Genomic DNA, 17,741 nt, shown 5'->3' on the forward strand with positions numbered 1-17,741 from the left:
CTAGCATTTGCCTCTGTATTTGTCAGGCTCTGGATGAGCCTCTCTTGAGAAAGCTATATTAGGTTCCTGTCAGCATGCATTCACTGGCTTCATCAATATTGTCTAGGTTTGGTGGATGTATGTATATACACTGGATCCCCAGGTGGGACAGACTTTAAATGGCCATTCCTTCAGGCTCTGTTTCAAAATTTGTCTCCATATCCCCTCCTATGAATATTTTTGTTCCCCCTTTTAAGAAGAACTGAAGCATCCGCACATTGGTCGTCCTTCTTGAGCTTCAAGTGATCTGTGAATTCTATCTTGGGTAATCCGAGCTTTTTGGCTAATATCCATTTATCAGTGAGTGCATACCATGTGTGCTTTTGTGATTGGGTTACCTTACTCAGGATGACATTTTCTAGTTCCATCCATTTGCCTATGAATTTCATGAATTCATTGTTTTTGGTAGCTGAGTAGTACTCCATTGTGCAGATGTACCACATTTTCTGTATCCATTCCTCTTTTGAAGAGCATCTGGATTCTTTCCAGCTTCTGGCTATTATAAATTAGGGTGCTATGAACATAGTGGAGTATGTGTCTTTGCTGTATATTGGAGCATCATTTGGGTATATGCCCAGGAGAGGTATAGCTGGGTTCGCAGGTAGTTCAATGTCCAATTTTCTGAGGAACCTCCAGACTGATTTCCAGAGTGGTTGTACCAGTCTGCAATCCCATCAACAATGGAGGAGTGTTCCTCTCTCTGCACACCCTCACCAGCATCTATTGTCATCTGAGTTTTTGTTCCTAGCCATTCTCACTGGTTTGAGGTGGAATCTCAGGGTTGTTTTGATTTGTATTTCCTGGATGACCAAGGATATTGAATATTTCTTTAGGTACTTCTCAGCCATTCGATATTGCACAGCTGAGAATTCTTTGTTTAGCTCTGTACCCCGTTTTTAAATGATTATTTTGCTCTTTGGAGTCTACCTTCTTGAGTTCTTTGTATATTTTGTATATTAACCCTCTGTCATATATAGGATTGATAAAGATCTTTTCCCAATCTGTTGGTTGCCATTTCATCCTAATGACAGTGTCCTTTGTCTTACAGAAGCTTTGCAGTTTTATGAGGTCCCATTTGTCGATTCTTGATCTTAGAGTATAAGCCTATGGTGTTTTGTTCAGGAAATTTTCCCTAGTTCCATGTGATCTAGACTCTTTCCCACTATTTTTCCATTAGTTTGAGTGTATCTGGTTTTATGTAGAGGTCCTTGATCCACTTTGAATTTAAGCTGTGTACAGGGTGATAAGAATGTATTGATTTTCATTCTTTTACATGCTGACCTCCAGTTGAACCAGCATCATTTGTTAAAAAGGTTACCTTATTTCCACTGGATGGTTTTAGCTCCTTTGTCAAAGATCAAGTAACAGTAAGTATGTGGGTTCATTTGTGGGTCTACAACTCTATTCCACTGGTCTACTTGTCTGTCTCTCTCTATATAAATACCATACAGTTTTTATCATTACTGCTCTGTAATACTGCTTGAGGTCAGGGATGGTGATACCCCAGAAGTTCTTTTATTGTTGAGGATAGTTTAAGCTATCCTGGGTTTTTTGTTATTCTAAATGAATTTGCAAATTGCTCTTTCTAACTCTATGAAGAATTGAGTTGGAATTTTGATGGGAATTGCATTGAGTCTGTAGATTGCTTTTGGCAAGATGGCCATTTTTACTATATTAATCCTCCCATGAGCATGGGAGATCTTTCCATCTTCTGAGATGTTCTTCAATCTCTTTCTTCAGAGACTTGAAGTTCTTATCAAAAGATCTTTCACTTGTTTGGTTAGAATCACACTTAGGTAATGTTATGCTATTTTTGACAATTGTGAAGGGTGTCATTCCCCTAATTTCTTTCTCAGCCTGTTCATCCTTTGAGTAGAGGAAGGCTGCTGATTTGTTTGAGTTAATTTTATACCCAGTGACTTTGCTGAAGTTGTTTACCAATTTGTATTCCTTTAACCTCCTTTTGCTGTCTGATTGTTCTGTCTAGGACTTCAAGTACTATATTGAAGAAGTAGGAAGAGAGTGGGCAGCCTTGTCTAATCCCTGATTTTAGTGGGATTGCTTCAAGATTCTCCCCATTTAGTTTCAGGTTGGCTACTGATTTGTTGTATATTGTTTTTACTATGTTTAGGTCTGGGCCTTGAATTCCTAATCTTTCCAAGCCTTTTACATGAAGAGGTGTTGAATTTTGTCAAATGCTTTCTCAGTATCAAATGAGATCACCATGTGGCTTTTTTTCTTTGATGTTGTTTACATAGTGGATTACTTTGATGGATTTCCATATATTGAACCATCCCTGCTTCCCTGGGATGAAGCCTACTTGATCATGATGGATGGTTGTTTTAATGAGTTCTTGGATTTGAGTTGCAAGAATGTTACTGAGTATTTTTAAATCGATATTCATAAGGAAAATTGGTCTGAAGTTCTCTTTCTTTGTTCAGTCTTTGTGTGGTTTAGGTATAAGAGTAATTGTGGGTTCATAGATGAAATTGGGTAGTGCTACTTCTGGCTTTATTTTGTGGAATATTTTCGACTGTATTGGTATTAGGTCTTCTACGAAGGTCTGATAGAATTCTGCACTAAATCCATCTGGTCCTGAGCTTTTTTGGTTGGGAGACTTTTAATAACTGCTTCTATTTCTTTAGGAGTTATGGGACTGTTTAGATGGTTTATCTGATCCTGATGTAAGATGGGTACCTGGTATCTGTCTAGAAAATTGTCCCTTTCCTCCTGATTTTCCAGTTTTCTTGAATATAGGCTTTTGTAGTAGGATCTGATGATTTTTTCTGAATTTACTCAGATTCTGTTATATGTCTACCTTTTCATTTTTGATTTTGTTAATTTGGATACATTCTCTGTTCCCCCTTTTTAGTCTGGCTAAGGGTTTATCTATCTTGTTGATTCTTTGTACAGTATTTTTGTTTGTACTTCGTTGATTCATTCCTGAGTTTGATTATTTCCTGCCTTTTACTCCTCTTGGGTCTATTTGCTTCTTTTTGTTCTAGAGCTTTTAGGTATGCTGTCAAGCTGCAAATGTATGCTGTCTCCTGTTTCTTTTTTGCAGGCACTCGGAACTATGATTTTCCTCTTAGCACTACTTTCATTGTGTCCCTAAACTTTGGGCATGTTATGCCTTCATTTTCATTAAATTCTAAAAAGTCTTTAATTTCTTTCTTTATTTCTTCCTTGACTAAGTTATCATTGAGTAGAATATCGTTCAAATTCCATGTGTATGTGGGCTTTCTGTCAATTTTGTTGTTATTGAAGACCAGCCTTAGTCTGTGGTGATCTGATAGGATGCATAGGATTATTTCAATATTCTTGTATCTCTTGCAGACTGTTTTGTGACTGATTATGTGGTTAATTTTGGAGAAGGTACCATGAGCTGTAGAGAAGAAGGTATATTCTTTTGTTTTAGGATGAAATGTTCTATAGATATCTATGAAATGCATTTGGTTCATAACTTCTGTTAGTTTCTCTTTGTCTCTGTTTAGTTTCTGTTTCCATGCTCTGTCCATTGATGAGAGTGCTGTGTTGAAATCTCCTACTATTATTGTGTGAAGTGCAATGCGTGCTTTGAGCTTTAGTAAGGTTTCCTTTATGAATATAGGTGTCCTTTCCTTTGATGAATATGAAGTTTCCTTCCTTTTCTTTTTTTTGATATCTTTTGGTTGAAAGTTGATTTTATTTGATATTAAAATGGCTAATCCAGCTTATTCCTTGGGACCGTTTGCTTGGAAAATTGTTTTCCAGCCTTTTACTCCGAGGGAGTGTCTGTCTTTGTCACTGAGGTGTATTTCCTGTATGCAGCAAAATGCTGGGTTCTCTTTACCTAGCCAGTTTGTTAGTCTATGTCTTTTTTGTTTGGGGGGGGGTGTGAGTCCTTTGATGTTAAGAACTATTAAGGAATGGTGATTGTTGTTTCCTGTTATTTTTGTTGTTAGAGGTGGAATTATGTTTGTGTGGCTTTCTTGTTTTGGGTTCATTAGAAGATTACTTTCTTGCTTTTTCTAGGGTGTAGTTTCCTTCCTTCTGTTGGAGTTTTCTATCTATTATTCTTTAAAGGACTGGATTTGTGGAAATATATTTCTCCATCTATGTTACTTGAGAGTTTTGCTGACTATAGTAGCCTGGGCTGGCATTTGTGCTCTCTTAGGGTCTGTATGACATCTGCCCAGGATCTTCTGGTTTTCATAGTCTCTGGTGAGAAGACTGGTGTAATTCTGATAGGTCTGCCTTTATATGTTATTTGACCTTTTTCTCGTATTGCTTTTAATATTCTTTTTTTATTTTGTGCATTTGGTGTTTTAACTATTATGTGACAGGGATAATTTCTTTTCTGGTCCAATCTGTATGGAGTTCTCTAGGTTTCTTGTACATTTATGGGCATCTCTTTCTTTAGGTTAGGGAAGTTTTCTTCTATAATTTTCTTTTTTTTTTTTTTTTCTGGAGCTGAGGACCGAACCCAGGACCTTGCGCTTGCTAGGCAAGTGCACTGCCGCTGAACTACATCCCCAACCCCCTATAATTTTCTTGACCATATAAGTTGGAAGTCTTCGCTCTCTTCTATACCTAATATCCTTAAGCTTGATCTTCTCATTATGTCCTGGAATTCCTGGATGTTTTGGGTTAGGAACGTTTTGTGTTTTACATTATCTTTAATGGTTGTGTAGATGTTTTTTATGGTATCTTCTGTCTCTGAGATTCTCTCTTCTATTTATTGTAGTCTGTTGGTGATGCTTGCATCTATGACTCCTAATCTCTTTTCTAGGTTTTCTATCTCCATGTTTGTCTCTCTTTGTGATTTCTTTATTGTTTCTATTTCCATTTTCAAATCCTGAATGGTTTTGTTCAATTCCTTCACCTGTTTGGTTGTGTTTTCATGTAATTCCCTAAGGGATTTTTGTGTTTCCTCTTTAAGGGCTTCTACTTCTTTGCCTATGCTGTCCTGCATTTCTTTAAGGGAGTTACTTATGTCCTTCTTAAAGTCCTCTATGATCATCATGAGATGTAATTTAAATCCAATCTTATCCGGTGTGTTTGGATATCCAGTATTTGCAGTGGTGGGAGAATCTGGGCTCTGATGATGCCAAGTAGTCTTGGTTTCTGTTGCTTAGGTTCCTGACCTTCCCTCTTATCATCAGGTTGCCTCTGGAGTTAGCTTGTCTTGCTGTCTCTGACAATGGCTTAACCCTCCTGTAAGCCTGTGTGTCAACACACCTGTTGACCTGTTTTCTTTCAGCCACATCAGGGAACAGAGAACTGCTCCTGGGTTTGTATGTCTTGAAGCTTCCAGGCAGGTGACTTGGAGCAGAAGAGTTGGTCTTACCTCTGCTCTCAGGTGTGTCAGTACTCCTGGCGACTAGCTTTCAGCTCTGGGCACTGGCAAAACTGCAAGGGTCCTGCCCCTGACTGCTCCTAGGTTCTGGTATCCAGAGGGCACTAGGCAGGTTCCTCTTGGGCCAGGATTGTGAGCAGAAATGGTGATCTCCCCTGAGCTCTCAGAATTGTCTGTACTTCTGAGAATTCAGCTCTCTCCCCCATGGGATTTGGGTACACAGAACTGTGGAATGGGTTCAGCTCCATGGGCAGGCAGAAACTGGAAGTGGCCTATCCCAGGCTTCTCCTGCCTTTGTGTCAACATAAAACTTTTAGAAATACAGCAATTTTCACACTTTATTTTGCCCATCCATAAATATGAGATGCCAGAGGTCAATGCAAGGTACCATTCCCCAGGTGCTGGCCATCTGTTATGTTTAAAGGAATGATTTTTAATATTTATATGTCCATTTTTCAGACTCTCTGAGTCTATGTGTACCATATGGGTGCTTGCAAGTAAACCTGGGTCGTCTTTAAAAGTACCTTCAACTAATAAGCAATCTTTTCAGCCCCCTGACCTTTGCTTTTTTGAGACAAGGTCTGAATTCCTGACTAGCTGGATAGGCTGGCTGACAAGGGTTCCACCTGACTCTAATTTTCCAGTGCAGGGATAACAAACATGTGCCCACCATTTTCATCATTTTAATGTGATTCCTGTGATCAAACATGTCCTCATGCTGAGCAGCAAGCCCTTTACCAAATAATTTGTCTTTCTAGCCCTATTTGATTTAGTTTTTTTGCAGTTATTATCAAAGTGATCATTTTCTTCATTTCCTTTTCAGGTGATCTGTTATTAGCACAGAGGAAAGTTATCCATTTATATGTTAATATTATATACTGTTACTTTGCTATTCAGTTCATAGAGAGTTCGGGTAGAATCTTCAGCTATTTTGTGTATAGGATCATGTCATCTTCAATAAGAATAATTTGCTTTTCCCTTTTCCTATTTATACACCTTTAATTTCTTTCTTTTGTAACATGAATCTAGTTAATATTTCAGTGACAATATTGGATGAGTGGAGAATGAATACCCATATTTTTCCTCCATTGTAGCAAAAATGTTTGCAGGTTTTCTCCACTGAGTATAATGTGGCTCCAGATGTGGCATATACACTCTTATTATCTTGAGGAAGGTTCCTTCTATTATTATTCTCTTCAGGATATTTATCAATGGGGAATGTTAGTTTTCATCAAAGACCTTTTCTGTACCAATCGATTTGTGTTTGTTTGCATCCTTGAAATAAAGGCCATTTGGTCATGGGAAGAACCGACTTTCTGAAAAAGACTCAGCTATGCTCTGAAATAATGTGAAGAACTAATAAATTGGATTATATAAAATTAAAAGCTTCTGCATGGCCATGGAAGCACTCCTGCAGAGAAACATCCTCCTTTGTATGCCTTTTCTCTCATAGTCAATATTTCATCATCTTATGTTATGCTTCATTCATTTACCTAATGATAGCAGTAAATGCTATGAACACAGGGCTCTTTTGATTGAAGCAAGACTTTATGTTAACACTACAAAATAGAATGTGTTGTTGAGTTCTGTTCTTTATCGGAACTGTGCAGGTCTAGTGAAGTATTGGATATGAGAACGTACAACCACTACTTTGCTAAACCAGCACGGTCCCCAACTACATTCTACGCATTTGTCCTTATCCTCACGGAAAAGTGTTACCTTTACCCCTCATCAAGAAAAATTCTGTTTGCATGAGACAGAGACCACTACAGAAAACCACAATTAATGAGCATGTAGAACTGTGGAACCCAGCATGACTGGATACAGCTGCAATATAACTCCCATGTGTAAGGCTCAGCGATCCTTGTGGAACAGGACGCTGCGTGATTTTAAGAGCCAGAGGATCTCTGTTTTGCTGTGAGACTGTGTCTCCTAGTAATAACAGAAGCTATTCCCATCTAGTATAATCTCACCTACATGTCTGCCTAAACACAATCTGAACAAAGAAAACAAGCCAGAACCCAACTAAGGAATCTTGGGTAAAAACAGTTGTCCCACGGGAAAAAATGCACGGTTTGGGTATCTAATACCAAATGATTACCCCTTAAGCATATGCAAGTAACATACTATTAAGCAAATTGTACTTATATATTTAGAAATATATATATGTATGTATATATATGCACATACATGTATGTGTACATGTATGTGCATATATATACTAATAGTATATGTATGCATGTATTTTCTTTCCTGTCGTGTCCTTTTCAGTCAGCTTCAGTTTCTGGTTTCATAAAAAGAGCTCAGTGTCATTTTTTTACTCTGCTTTATGGAGTGTTTTGTGGAGAGTTGGTTAGTCCTTCAAGAGTTTCATAGAATTCAGCAGACAAAACACATGGGCTTGAGCTGGTTTAGTTGGAAAGCCCCAATCTCATTGCTTGTTATAGATCTATTAAGTGTTCTCTTGGTTCAATTCTGGTAGGTCATAATTTTTCTCTTTTTAAAAATCTCATCTTGCCATCAAAAAAGTTGTATTTCTAATGACTGATATTGAAGACATAAAAACAGACTCAGAGAACTCAGTGTTTTAATGCCATTCACAATTTTTTTCCTTGCCCATATATGAATATTCTGTTTTCCTTCACTGTTGATACGGCGCTAATGCTTTCTTAACATCACAACATTTCGAGGAATACTTACGTATATTGTTCCTGTGGTGTATGTTCACATCGGTTTATCTAATACTAGAATGGTATTTCCCCAAGTTCACAGATTCGGATCCAGAAACAAAACAGCTAATTTAATTTATTAAAAATATATTCCCAATTAGGTCTCAAATGCATGGTCTCCTAAATTTTAATTAGTACTAACTGTTCTTAATTAGGCTGTAGTTTTGAGCAAACCACTGATCCTCTTTAGAATTGGTTTTATAAGCTACTAGATAAAGGTTTTTAACACAACAATCTCTAGGGTTCTCGTTAGCTACAAACCTTCATATCAGTACCAGGCAAAATTATGTTTTCTTATGAATAAATAATGTCATTCCTCATGGAAAATGGCATGTCATGCTTCTCAAAGACAGCAAGGACAAGTACTGGTGCCTGGTGAGGAGAGATTGAGAAGGGCAAAGTGTGTAAGGAGAAGCAGGATCTAGTACCTGCTAACATGCCAGGGTAAATTCTTTTCAGCGAGAGGAAATCATAAAATACTGTATGTTTACAAAACCTACATGAATTCTGCTCCAACTTTAATAAAAGATAGTAAGTGTGAAAGGACCTGATAAATGCCGCTTAAAAACTTAAGAACTTGGTTAATTCTTTTTATTTTATTATATGTTAAATAGAATACAATATTTTAATTATACTTAATTATGCCATAAAACAACTGCTATATGAAAGCTTAATGATTTGAGTGAATTCATAATGAAGTTTTATTCCTGAAACTCCATCTAGTAATATCATAGCCTTAGTTAATTCTGGCTCCTTTAAAAACACTATATAAATACACCTTTTGTTTATTTATTACTTATATAATTTAATAAGAAAGAATGAAAACAATCTTAATATATTTTTCATATATAAAAATGATATATTGTTTCTGTTAGTCCAACAGGATGAAGACTTTCCACTGTAATTCTGTTAAGTAACTGTAGGAGTTACAGTTTTGCTTTGAGAAACTTTCATCAGAACAGGGCTGTGAAACAGCTTGGGCTTCAAATGAAGGGACACAATAACGCGCCTCCTAGCTAGAGTCAGGTTCAAGAGGTTTATGGTGGGGAACAGCAGAGAAGATGAAATGCTTCAATAAGTCCCTTAGGCTGATTTAGTTAGCATCCGCAAAGCAGAGTAACCTATACATCACATACCCTCTGTTGCCTGACTGTTTAGAATAGATGTATGAGTCACTGAGGTTTATTTTAGCAGTCAGGCAATGCAATTCTCCTTTTGCCTGGAATATTAAAACGTAGAAATATGAAACTATGAGAGGTAACGTCAAATCTCATGCAGGATGCTTATCAACCATGGGGGCGGGGCAAAGCATTCTTTAAACCTTGTTCCATGTTTCACCTTGGTCAGTGCAAATGATAAGTTCGCATGTATAAAATTTCTATCATCTTAATCAGACGCCTATGATGAAGCTTTTAAAATACCCCATGTGGTGTTAGAGTTGCTGGAGTGGGAAAGTTTAAAAATAAAGAAAAAGAGTCCTGATTCTTGAGAAGGATATGAAGGACTCTGTTCTCTGTTCTGAATGATTTCATATACAAATGAATCCCTCTGGGACAGAAAGGCATACACACACACACACACACACACACACACACACACACACATACACACACACACACGGTACCATTATATATGTATTATATATGTGCAATACATTATATATGAAATTATATATATATACATATATACATGCAATGCATATTGATTGAACTTGTTAATCTTAGGCAGCACAGAGACTTAAAAAGGGTACCTGCAACAATGCTGGCAAGTTGCTGGGTTCTAGAGATAGGGTATGTGCTGCGTGCTTGAATGATCGCAGAAGCAATTTTTTTGGCATGTTTCTCCTCTCCATATGCTCTTAGGATGGACGCAAGCGCTTGTTGATCTAAAGCATTCACAACATCGGCAGCAGTGGGCATGTCAGGGTACCTGTCCACAAGAAGAGCCAATCAGTTGACTGACACCATTTTCATTGACAAGAGTTGTTTTTTCAGAGCACAGGGAACGTGAACTCAGGCAGTCATAACACACTGCCTAGACGAAATTCTAAAACAGACTAAAGTATCACACACATGAAAAGTTTCCAGTTTACACTGTAAGCTCATGGCAAGAGAAACCTGAAACATTTAATAAAATCAAGGTAAAGGGAAGTTAAAGTATTTTGCTAACATTTAAATTTCAGTCATTATAAAAGTTAATATTGATCATGTAGGTTTCTCATAAAATAAAATAATGGGAGAATGTTCCATATAACTTGTTCAATATGTAAGTTACTAATTGAATCATTATTATTTTTTTAGAATGGGAGATATGATGCTGACAGGTGATAACTGAGCATCTAAAGGCTGAGGAGAAAATTAATGTATGGCAGCAAAGAACCTATGAGTGAGACCAAAAAAAAAAAAAAAATCCAACCTAGAAAGCCTCCCTCACAATAACTAAAAAGACCTAGTGTTAAATGAGCATGTTTTGGATATTTGATATAAGATTAGTTATCAGAGGCAAAGATCCTCATGGATTAAGTCCTCAAAATAAACAGTATTGATTGAACAAACCTAAATACTACTTTCAATCAAGGGACACAAAGAAAGCCCAAGTTCTGACAACATAGACTAAATTATGCAAGCAGAAAACAGTGCTCACTGTCAGATCACTCTAGTTTATTTCCATTTACAGAAGTGGGTCAAAGCATTCTAACTGATGAGCTAGCCATGCTCGACTTATTAGAAACATCTGCTAATAGTACACTTACTACTCCCACATAAATATGGTGGGTTAGTAGCTGCACACTGTGACTAGTTATGAGTTCCAAAGATATGGGAGCAGTAAGACCTGAGGTTTAGCCAGAGTGAGGTTGTGAAGACATCTAAAACTCTCTGTGAAAATTATTAACTTGTTAACATGCTTATGCATTCAGGAGAATTTTTGTCCTCAGTGTATACTCCTTTTGCATGTATCTAACTATCTTTCAGTCTGTCTCTAAAACTCTTACCTCTCTCTGACTGTTTTAGGGAGTAGGAAAAGATCCTGTTCTATGTATGATAGTTTCTTTTTGGTTTCACTTGCTTTTATCCATTTATTCATGTTTTGAAAAGAAATCGATTCTATCAGCCCACCTTTCCACTCTCCATCCCTCCCACTCCCTCAAACTCACAGGCCCTTTTTCTTTTGATATCCCTGTGCCAATGAATGTTTTATATGGTAACCCTAACGCTCATCTCAGCGGGTTCCCTTTTTGGCTTACAAAATAAAGACCTTTTCTTTAAGGTTATATTTATATATGAATTATATATTATATATGAATTATATATTATATATTATATATGAATTAATTGCAATCTTGTGATATTGGATAGAGTTTTAAATGCATTAGACTCTCCATTTTAATCTGGGAAATGAATATAACAATGCTTATTTCAATTATCAGAATTATTGGGAGAGGCTGCCTACATGAGGAAATACAGACAATTCAATAACTGGGCAACAAATATTCATGTCTTTCAGACCTTTCCCACTCATATATTTGTCAGTAATTATTTGAACATAAAAGACAAAACTCTTGCTAGTAAACTTCGTCCCTTAGCTCTATTAAAACAATCATAAGATACTATGGATACATTTAGTTTTCATGATAACTTTCTCTTTTAAACAAGAAAGTTAAAGTAGCATTTTGATCAAGTGGCATTCAATGAACACCAGGTAAAATTTCATTTTACTCTTACATTAAAACAAAATAGGTACGTAAAAGTTTCTATAATGCTAGAAGACAACAGGATCACGACTCTGGGGCTTAGCAGGCCACAAACCTACTTTAGAATAGGCATTAATAGAAACAAGAAGAACTGCTTCTCTCACAAACAGGGAGTTTCCCTGTGTTAGTCTATAGTTCAGTGACTTAACTAGAGTGCCGATTTATTACGTCCTAACAAAGATTATACTAACAGAGTTAGCCTTTCAAGTCCTTGAGGTTGGAATTCCTCTCTATTACATGAGAAGATAATATAGTCTAAAGGCAGTGGTTGTTGAAAGTGGAGTCAACATAGAATTAAGACTCTAGTGCTAAATGTTTCTTGTGTGTATCTTTGTCACAGGGATGTATGACTCTCTGGGGTCTGACAGACCACATATGTGGTTTTCTGTATTTGTGTGTGCATATAGATAGTTTGCTTTTTTACCTTCTACTTGGATTTGCACTGTATATATTTGCACGTCTGGATTTCATTTTCCTATATATTCAAGTGAAGCAATTTCCCTATTCTAATATAGGTTATGGTCCATATCATCAACCTGGAAGACCCTCATATATGTATGTATATTATCTACATAGATAATGTGGACTATAACCTATATGATATATATACATATATGATATGACACATATCATATATATGAAGTTCTCGAGGAGAAACTTATAGATGGAGATTTACTAATTAAAATTTGCCCAAGAAGCTTTTACAATAAGAATGTGGCAATTTACTTCCATTAATTAGAAGCTTTAGTCAACTGTTTGCAGAAAGTATCTTCCATATGAAGACACAGGAAGTGGATACACTTATCCAACATCTTATTTCTATAAAACTATCTTAATTTCAAAAGTTAAGAATATCTGACCTTCATTATTAGTTACTTATTAAAGAATTTTATTATTTTATTATATTATATTATAATTATGAATGTCAATAATTCAAACAGAAGAGGACATGGGATTCAAAAGTGATAGGATCCTAATAAATGTCGGAAGGTAAGTTAACCAGTCATGTCATGTAACAAGGGAAGATAATTTACATGAAGAATATTTACATCACAATATTTGCGCCATGACACAATGAGTAGAAGAAAAGCAAGGTTAACCCTCTGGCCTCATACTACTGGTAGATGTAGATGTCAATACTAATATAACCTTTAAGTCCAATGTAGAAAAAGGAAACTTTTTGATTTTCTCCTACAGTGCAAGACAATGCCATAGTGGATTTGTGTGTCCATTTGAATTGAATAATGGCAAACAGGCATGAGTATTTCCAGCGTTAAAGAATGAGGAGGAGTCATAGGTGATACTTCTATAAAATATGCATAGGTATGTAATGATGTGTGATATAGTGCCATATATTGTAGATATTTGAAAAAGGTTCTACTAGGGTGACTGCTAAAGAAATAGGACAGAAATATAATTGCTGATCATGGAGATCCTACCATTTTTTGCAGGATTATAAAATAATATCAATTAAATACAGCTCCGGTTCTCACAGGGACATGTGTATACAAGCACAAAGATGAAGCCATTGTTTCAGCATCTATTTTTTTCTACATTACTATTGAAATACCATGTTGTAATTAGTGAAAAAAAATCACCTAATAGTAGATTTTTTTCCCATTCTGAATACCTCATTCTTCTCTGTAAAAACAGTAAATATTTTCCTTTTAGAATTTCAAAGCTAAAAACAAAATACTGAAGACTACAGTGAGTATCAAACACAGCTGACGCACTATGCATGGACAGTTTTGGATGTGGGGGTGTGCTGGGAATTTTTCAGTCTTCAAGGAAATTACATTCAAAATATTTAAGAAGTTGATTTTCTTGTGGTAAGAAGCAATGCTTTTTCAATACCCACCTGTCTCCGTCCATCCTCATGTCCAAGGGGCCATCTTTCCGAAGGGAGAAACCTCGTTCAGGAGCATCAAGTTGCATGGATGAACACCCCAGATCTAAAAGGACCCCATCAACAGTCCCTGGCTGCACTCCAGCTTTCATTAGCAAAGTCTCTGCCTGGCTGAACTGGCCCAGCATTGCGTGGATCTGTGTCCTGTGAATAAATCCAAGAGATAAAGATATATTGATTGTATTAGTCTTTCTTCAAGTCTCTGACCATTGGAAGCAAGCACATCATATCAACAGATGATATACTCAAAATAAATACACGGAATGTCAAGCACTTGCTTAGCATTATACGTTTAAGAACTTATTATAAATTAGCAATATTCTTTTGTCAGACTAAGTGTTCCATTCTTTTTTCAAAAAAATTCTTCAATTTATGAGTTAAAAAATAGTCTAGGACATTCTTTCAAAAGACTTATTTACCATCCAAGGCAATGCAAATACAGTAGGCATAAAAACAAAAATAATAGAAGTAAACTGTACATACATATCATGAATTCTACTTAGTCATATAAAAGGGACAAAATCCAGTTATATATGCAACAATGAAGATGAACTCGAGATCACTACACTAAGAGAATCAATAACGTACAGGAAAACAAGCACTACATAACCCACTCATATGTGAAACATTAATACACCCATCTCAAATTTGAGGGTAATATGGTACCTTGCAGTGACGAGAAAAGAGTTGGGGAAAGAAGAAAATAACAAAGTTTGATCAATGGATACTAAAGAGAAGACAAAGATTTTCAATGTACCCCGATTTAAGCATGTCATAATGTACTCTACACCACATCAAGTTACATGTACAACTTTGATGTACCTGTTAAAAATCAATCTCATTAAATGAAAAGGATTAATGTAAAAAGACAAGTTCAATATTGTCACGCCATTTGGTTTACTGCTGTGCATACTTATCCTGTTCTTTGGATAAGGGTGTTACAGAGCTACCTACTTGAAGAAGAAAATAAGGATAGGACTAAACAACTCCCGGAGAAGTGCTGTTTTAGCTTCCAGTGAGAATTTCGAATATTTTTGTGAAGAATTCTGAATCAACAGGCAGGAAGATATTTGGATTATCATGTTCTTACTCTGATTCTTCTTCCTAAACAATGTGAGCTGTTGACCTTATGATTCTTCAGAAGTCTTAAAGCAACGAAAGTTCATTTTGGAAGGAGAATAAGTGAAGAAACTGGGCAACATTCTGAAGTTCTCATTCTCTCTGAAAGTGAATGGAATGAGCTTGTATTTTAGCAGCATTAGGCAACTCATATTTAGGGTATTTAGGTATTGTTTATGCCACTTAAGGGGAAACTCACAGATCATTGGTGTGTCTTCTTCAAATTCTGAATGAAAAAGTAATTAAGATTGCATGTCAAACATTTATTAGCTTTCTATTGTTGTTACTAATTATGCTATTTGGAGGCTATAGATGGGACAGAAGACTAGTGAGCCATGTTTCTTGAGGTAACAGATGAGTGGAAAAGATACAATTTACAGAGCAGTATGGATAAGCTGATGATAGTAGATAAAGAAATAGCTTCTCTATGTCTGAAAAGTAGGAATGCTAATAAAGTAGTACTGGAAAACCAAAACCAATACCTTTCAGGATTGGAAGACAGTCCATTTATGCCAATATCTGATATTTGTACCTTTGCCTACTCCAATCTCATGAATGCAAGCTGAGAGGTGAAGGATATGTTTTAATCGCCTCCAGATCCCAACCACAGGCTGGAGAGACAGCCAAGCATCCAGCACTCATCACTGAATGAGAGAGTCGATTAATGACATCGACCAACAACTTTTTGGACAAGAAAACAAAATGCCCTGCTAGAGCACATAGGAGTTCACTCAGGAGCAGATGTAGGAAGAAGAATGTATGTTGTGAAAAGGTGCCTCTTCATTGCTACAGATGAGATTGTCTTGACAAAATTATAGGGAACTGAACCTGCTGATCCAGAAGAAGCAGAAATATGGCCTGAGAGATCCCTTTGCAAAGGAGAGAGGTTCAACTAGGAAATCTTACCTGCAGGAACACAGTAGGGAGGGAGATTTGTGGCTTGGACATTTAAAGAAACAAGTGTTTTACATATACTAAAATAATCATCATGTATTTAGATACAAGAAACAATATACATACAGATATGAATATAATTCAATACAATTAATTCCTAGCTAAGTACTTTGTTTCTCTGGGGAATCCTGATGCTATTATATAACTACTCTATTAAATGTTTGACATAATTGTAGAAAATTATTATGCCTATTATCTACTGAACTCCATGTGAACAAATACTTGCTTTACAATATATGTTCTTTACACCTGATTTTAAGAAAAATATAATATTGAAACTTAATCTGCAGCAAGCACTGGTTATCCAGTTTATATTTGAGTCTTGTTTTCATAAGAGTTCGCTATTACTCTTACTGCTGGCTAAGTAGCTTGAGAGTAAACACATGGGTTAGCCTATACATTAAATCCCCCCAAACCACATAAAATCCCAAATACAGTAAAAAGTAAAAGCCAAACAAAAAATCACTACATTTCAATTAAGCAGTTACTTCTGCAACTTTTCTCTTTAGTATGACCTTATACAAATCGAGGTTACAGCCTACAGTGCACACAGTCTTCCACACATGACCCTACACCTACTTTAGAGATACTTTTAGCCAAACTCTCCATTCCAATAAGACCTCAAAATTTCAGATACTGATGTTTTAAGACTTCCATGTGTTTAGACGATTTATGTGACAAGTTGCCTATTTAAATAGTATTTAATGTACTCCTATAAAGATACTTTCAATGAGTAATTTTTAACTACAGAATGCTTATGTTAAGAATGGAAGTGTGTCTGGTCCAATCAACGACAAGTACTTAAAAAGAGTCATGGTTCCCAAGGATGCAGGAATTCTGCCTCAAGGCTGCAACATTATTTCCTACCCTAGACTGTCTAGCCTGCTGCTATACAGATTTCCCACATGGCAGACCTCATAACTATGTGAGCGAATTCCTTGAAGTAAATCACCCGCAGTCCAGTATTCTCTCCCTCTCCTCTCCATCCTCTTTCTCTCTTTCCTCTCTCTCCTCTCTCTCTTTCTCTTTTTACAGAGGGGTGAGGGTGGGAGGGAGAGAGCTATACTTTGTAGGAACTGGAGAGATAGCTCAGTGGTTAAGATCAATTGTTCTCGCAGAGTCTGAGTTTGGTTTCCAGCAGCCACATGGCAGCCCACAACCATTTGTAACATCAGTCTCAGATGGTCTTACACTCTCTTCTGGCCTCCATGGGCACCTACGCTCATGTACACACTCTATACATAACCCAACACAAACACACATAAACATAATTGAAAGCTAAAGTTAATCTCTAAAATAGAAAATTTAACAGTTTACATTTCTTACATAAATTTTTATGTATACTAAACCACACTTGTACATGTTTCTTACATATTATACATATTAGATATCATGTATGTTTATGTATACTTATTTCCTACTACTTCTGTTTTTCTGGTGAACTCTGGTGAATACATATCAGCTTAGAAGTCTATTTCTGTTTAGCTGTTTGACACACATCATCCCATGGCCACCACAATTGTTCATAGATCAACATGTACAATTCTGGTCAGTAAGATACAAGAGACATTTTCTCAGAAGATAGAAAAGGGTTCTACTTTTTTTCATGTTTATATATACAAAATAACAACAATACAAAAATTATAAGCAGATCAAATTGAGCCAAATACATATAAACAATTATCTCTCTGGGTGGAAGGTAAAGTGATGGCAGTAGAAAGCTTTCATTCAGAATTGCCTTAGGCTATGAGGGACTTAGTGAAGGTCTAGTAATGCTGAATATATGTATGTACGAACACGCACATATACAAATAACATCCCAACTACTTTGGCAATTAGTGATGGAATATTTAACAATGCCATACTAATATATTAGAGGTTTAAATAAGTTAAAAACATTCTCAA

The 17,741-nt window shown here is 36.3% G+C and overlaps 1 protein-coding gene across 11 annotated transcripts in view; it reads right to left on the bottom strand.

Moving 5' to 3' along the window:
* Nucleotides 1–17,741, bottom strand: part of Mettl15 (methyltransferase 15, mitochondrial 12S rRNA N4-cytidine) — a 180,779-nt gene that overhangs the window by 25,885 nt on the left and 137,153 nt on the right. For 10 of the 11 annotated variants that reach the window (NM_001431513.1, NM_001431512.1, NM_001431511.1 and 7 more), the window contains 2 exon segments: nucleotides 9,857–10,035; nucleotides 13,716–13,907. In NM_001431513.1, the coding sequence (NP_001418442.1) occupies nucleotides 9,857–10,035; nucleotides 13,716–13,907 (371 nt within the window). 11 annotated transcript variants of the gene reach the window in all.

This window comes from Rattus norvegicus, chromosome 3 (assembly GCF_021556685.1).
Source record: "Rattus norvegicus strain SHRSP/BbbUtx chromosome 3, alternate assembly SHRSP_T2T, whole genome shotgun sequence".
Taxonomy (NCBI): Eukaryota; Metazoa; Chordata; class Mammalia; order Rodentia; family Muridae; genus Rattus; species Rattus norvegicus.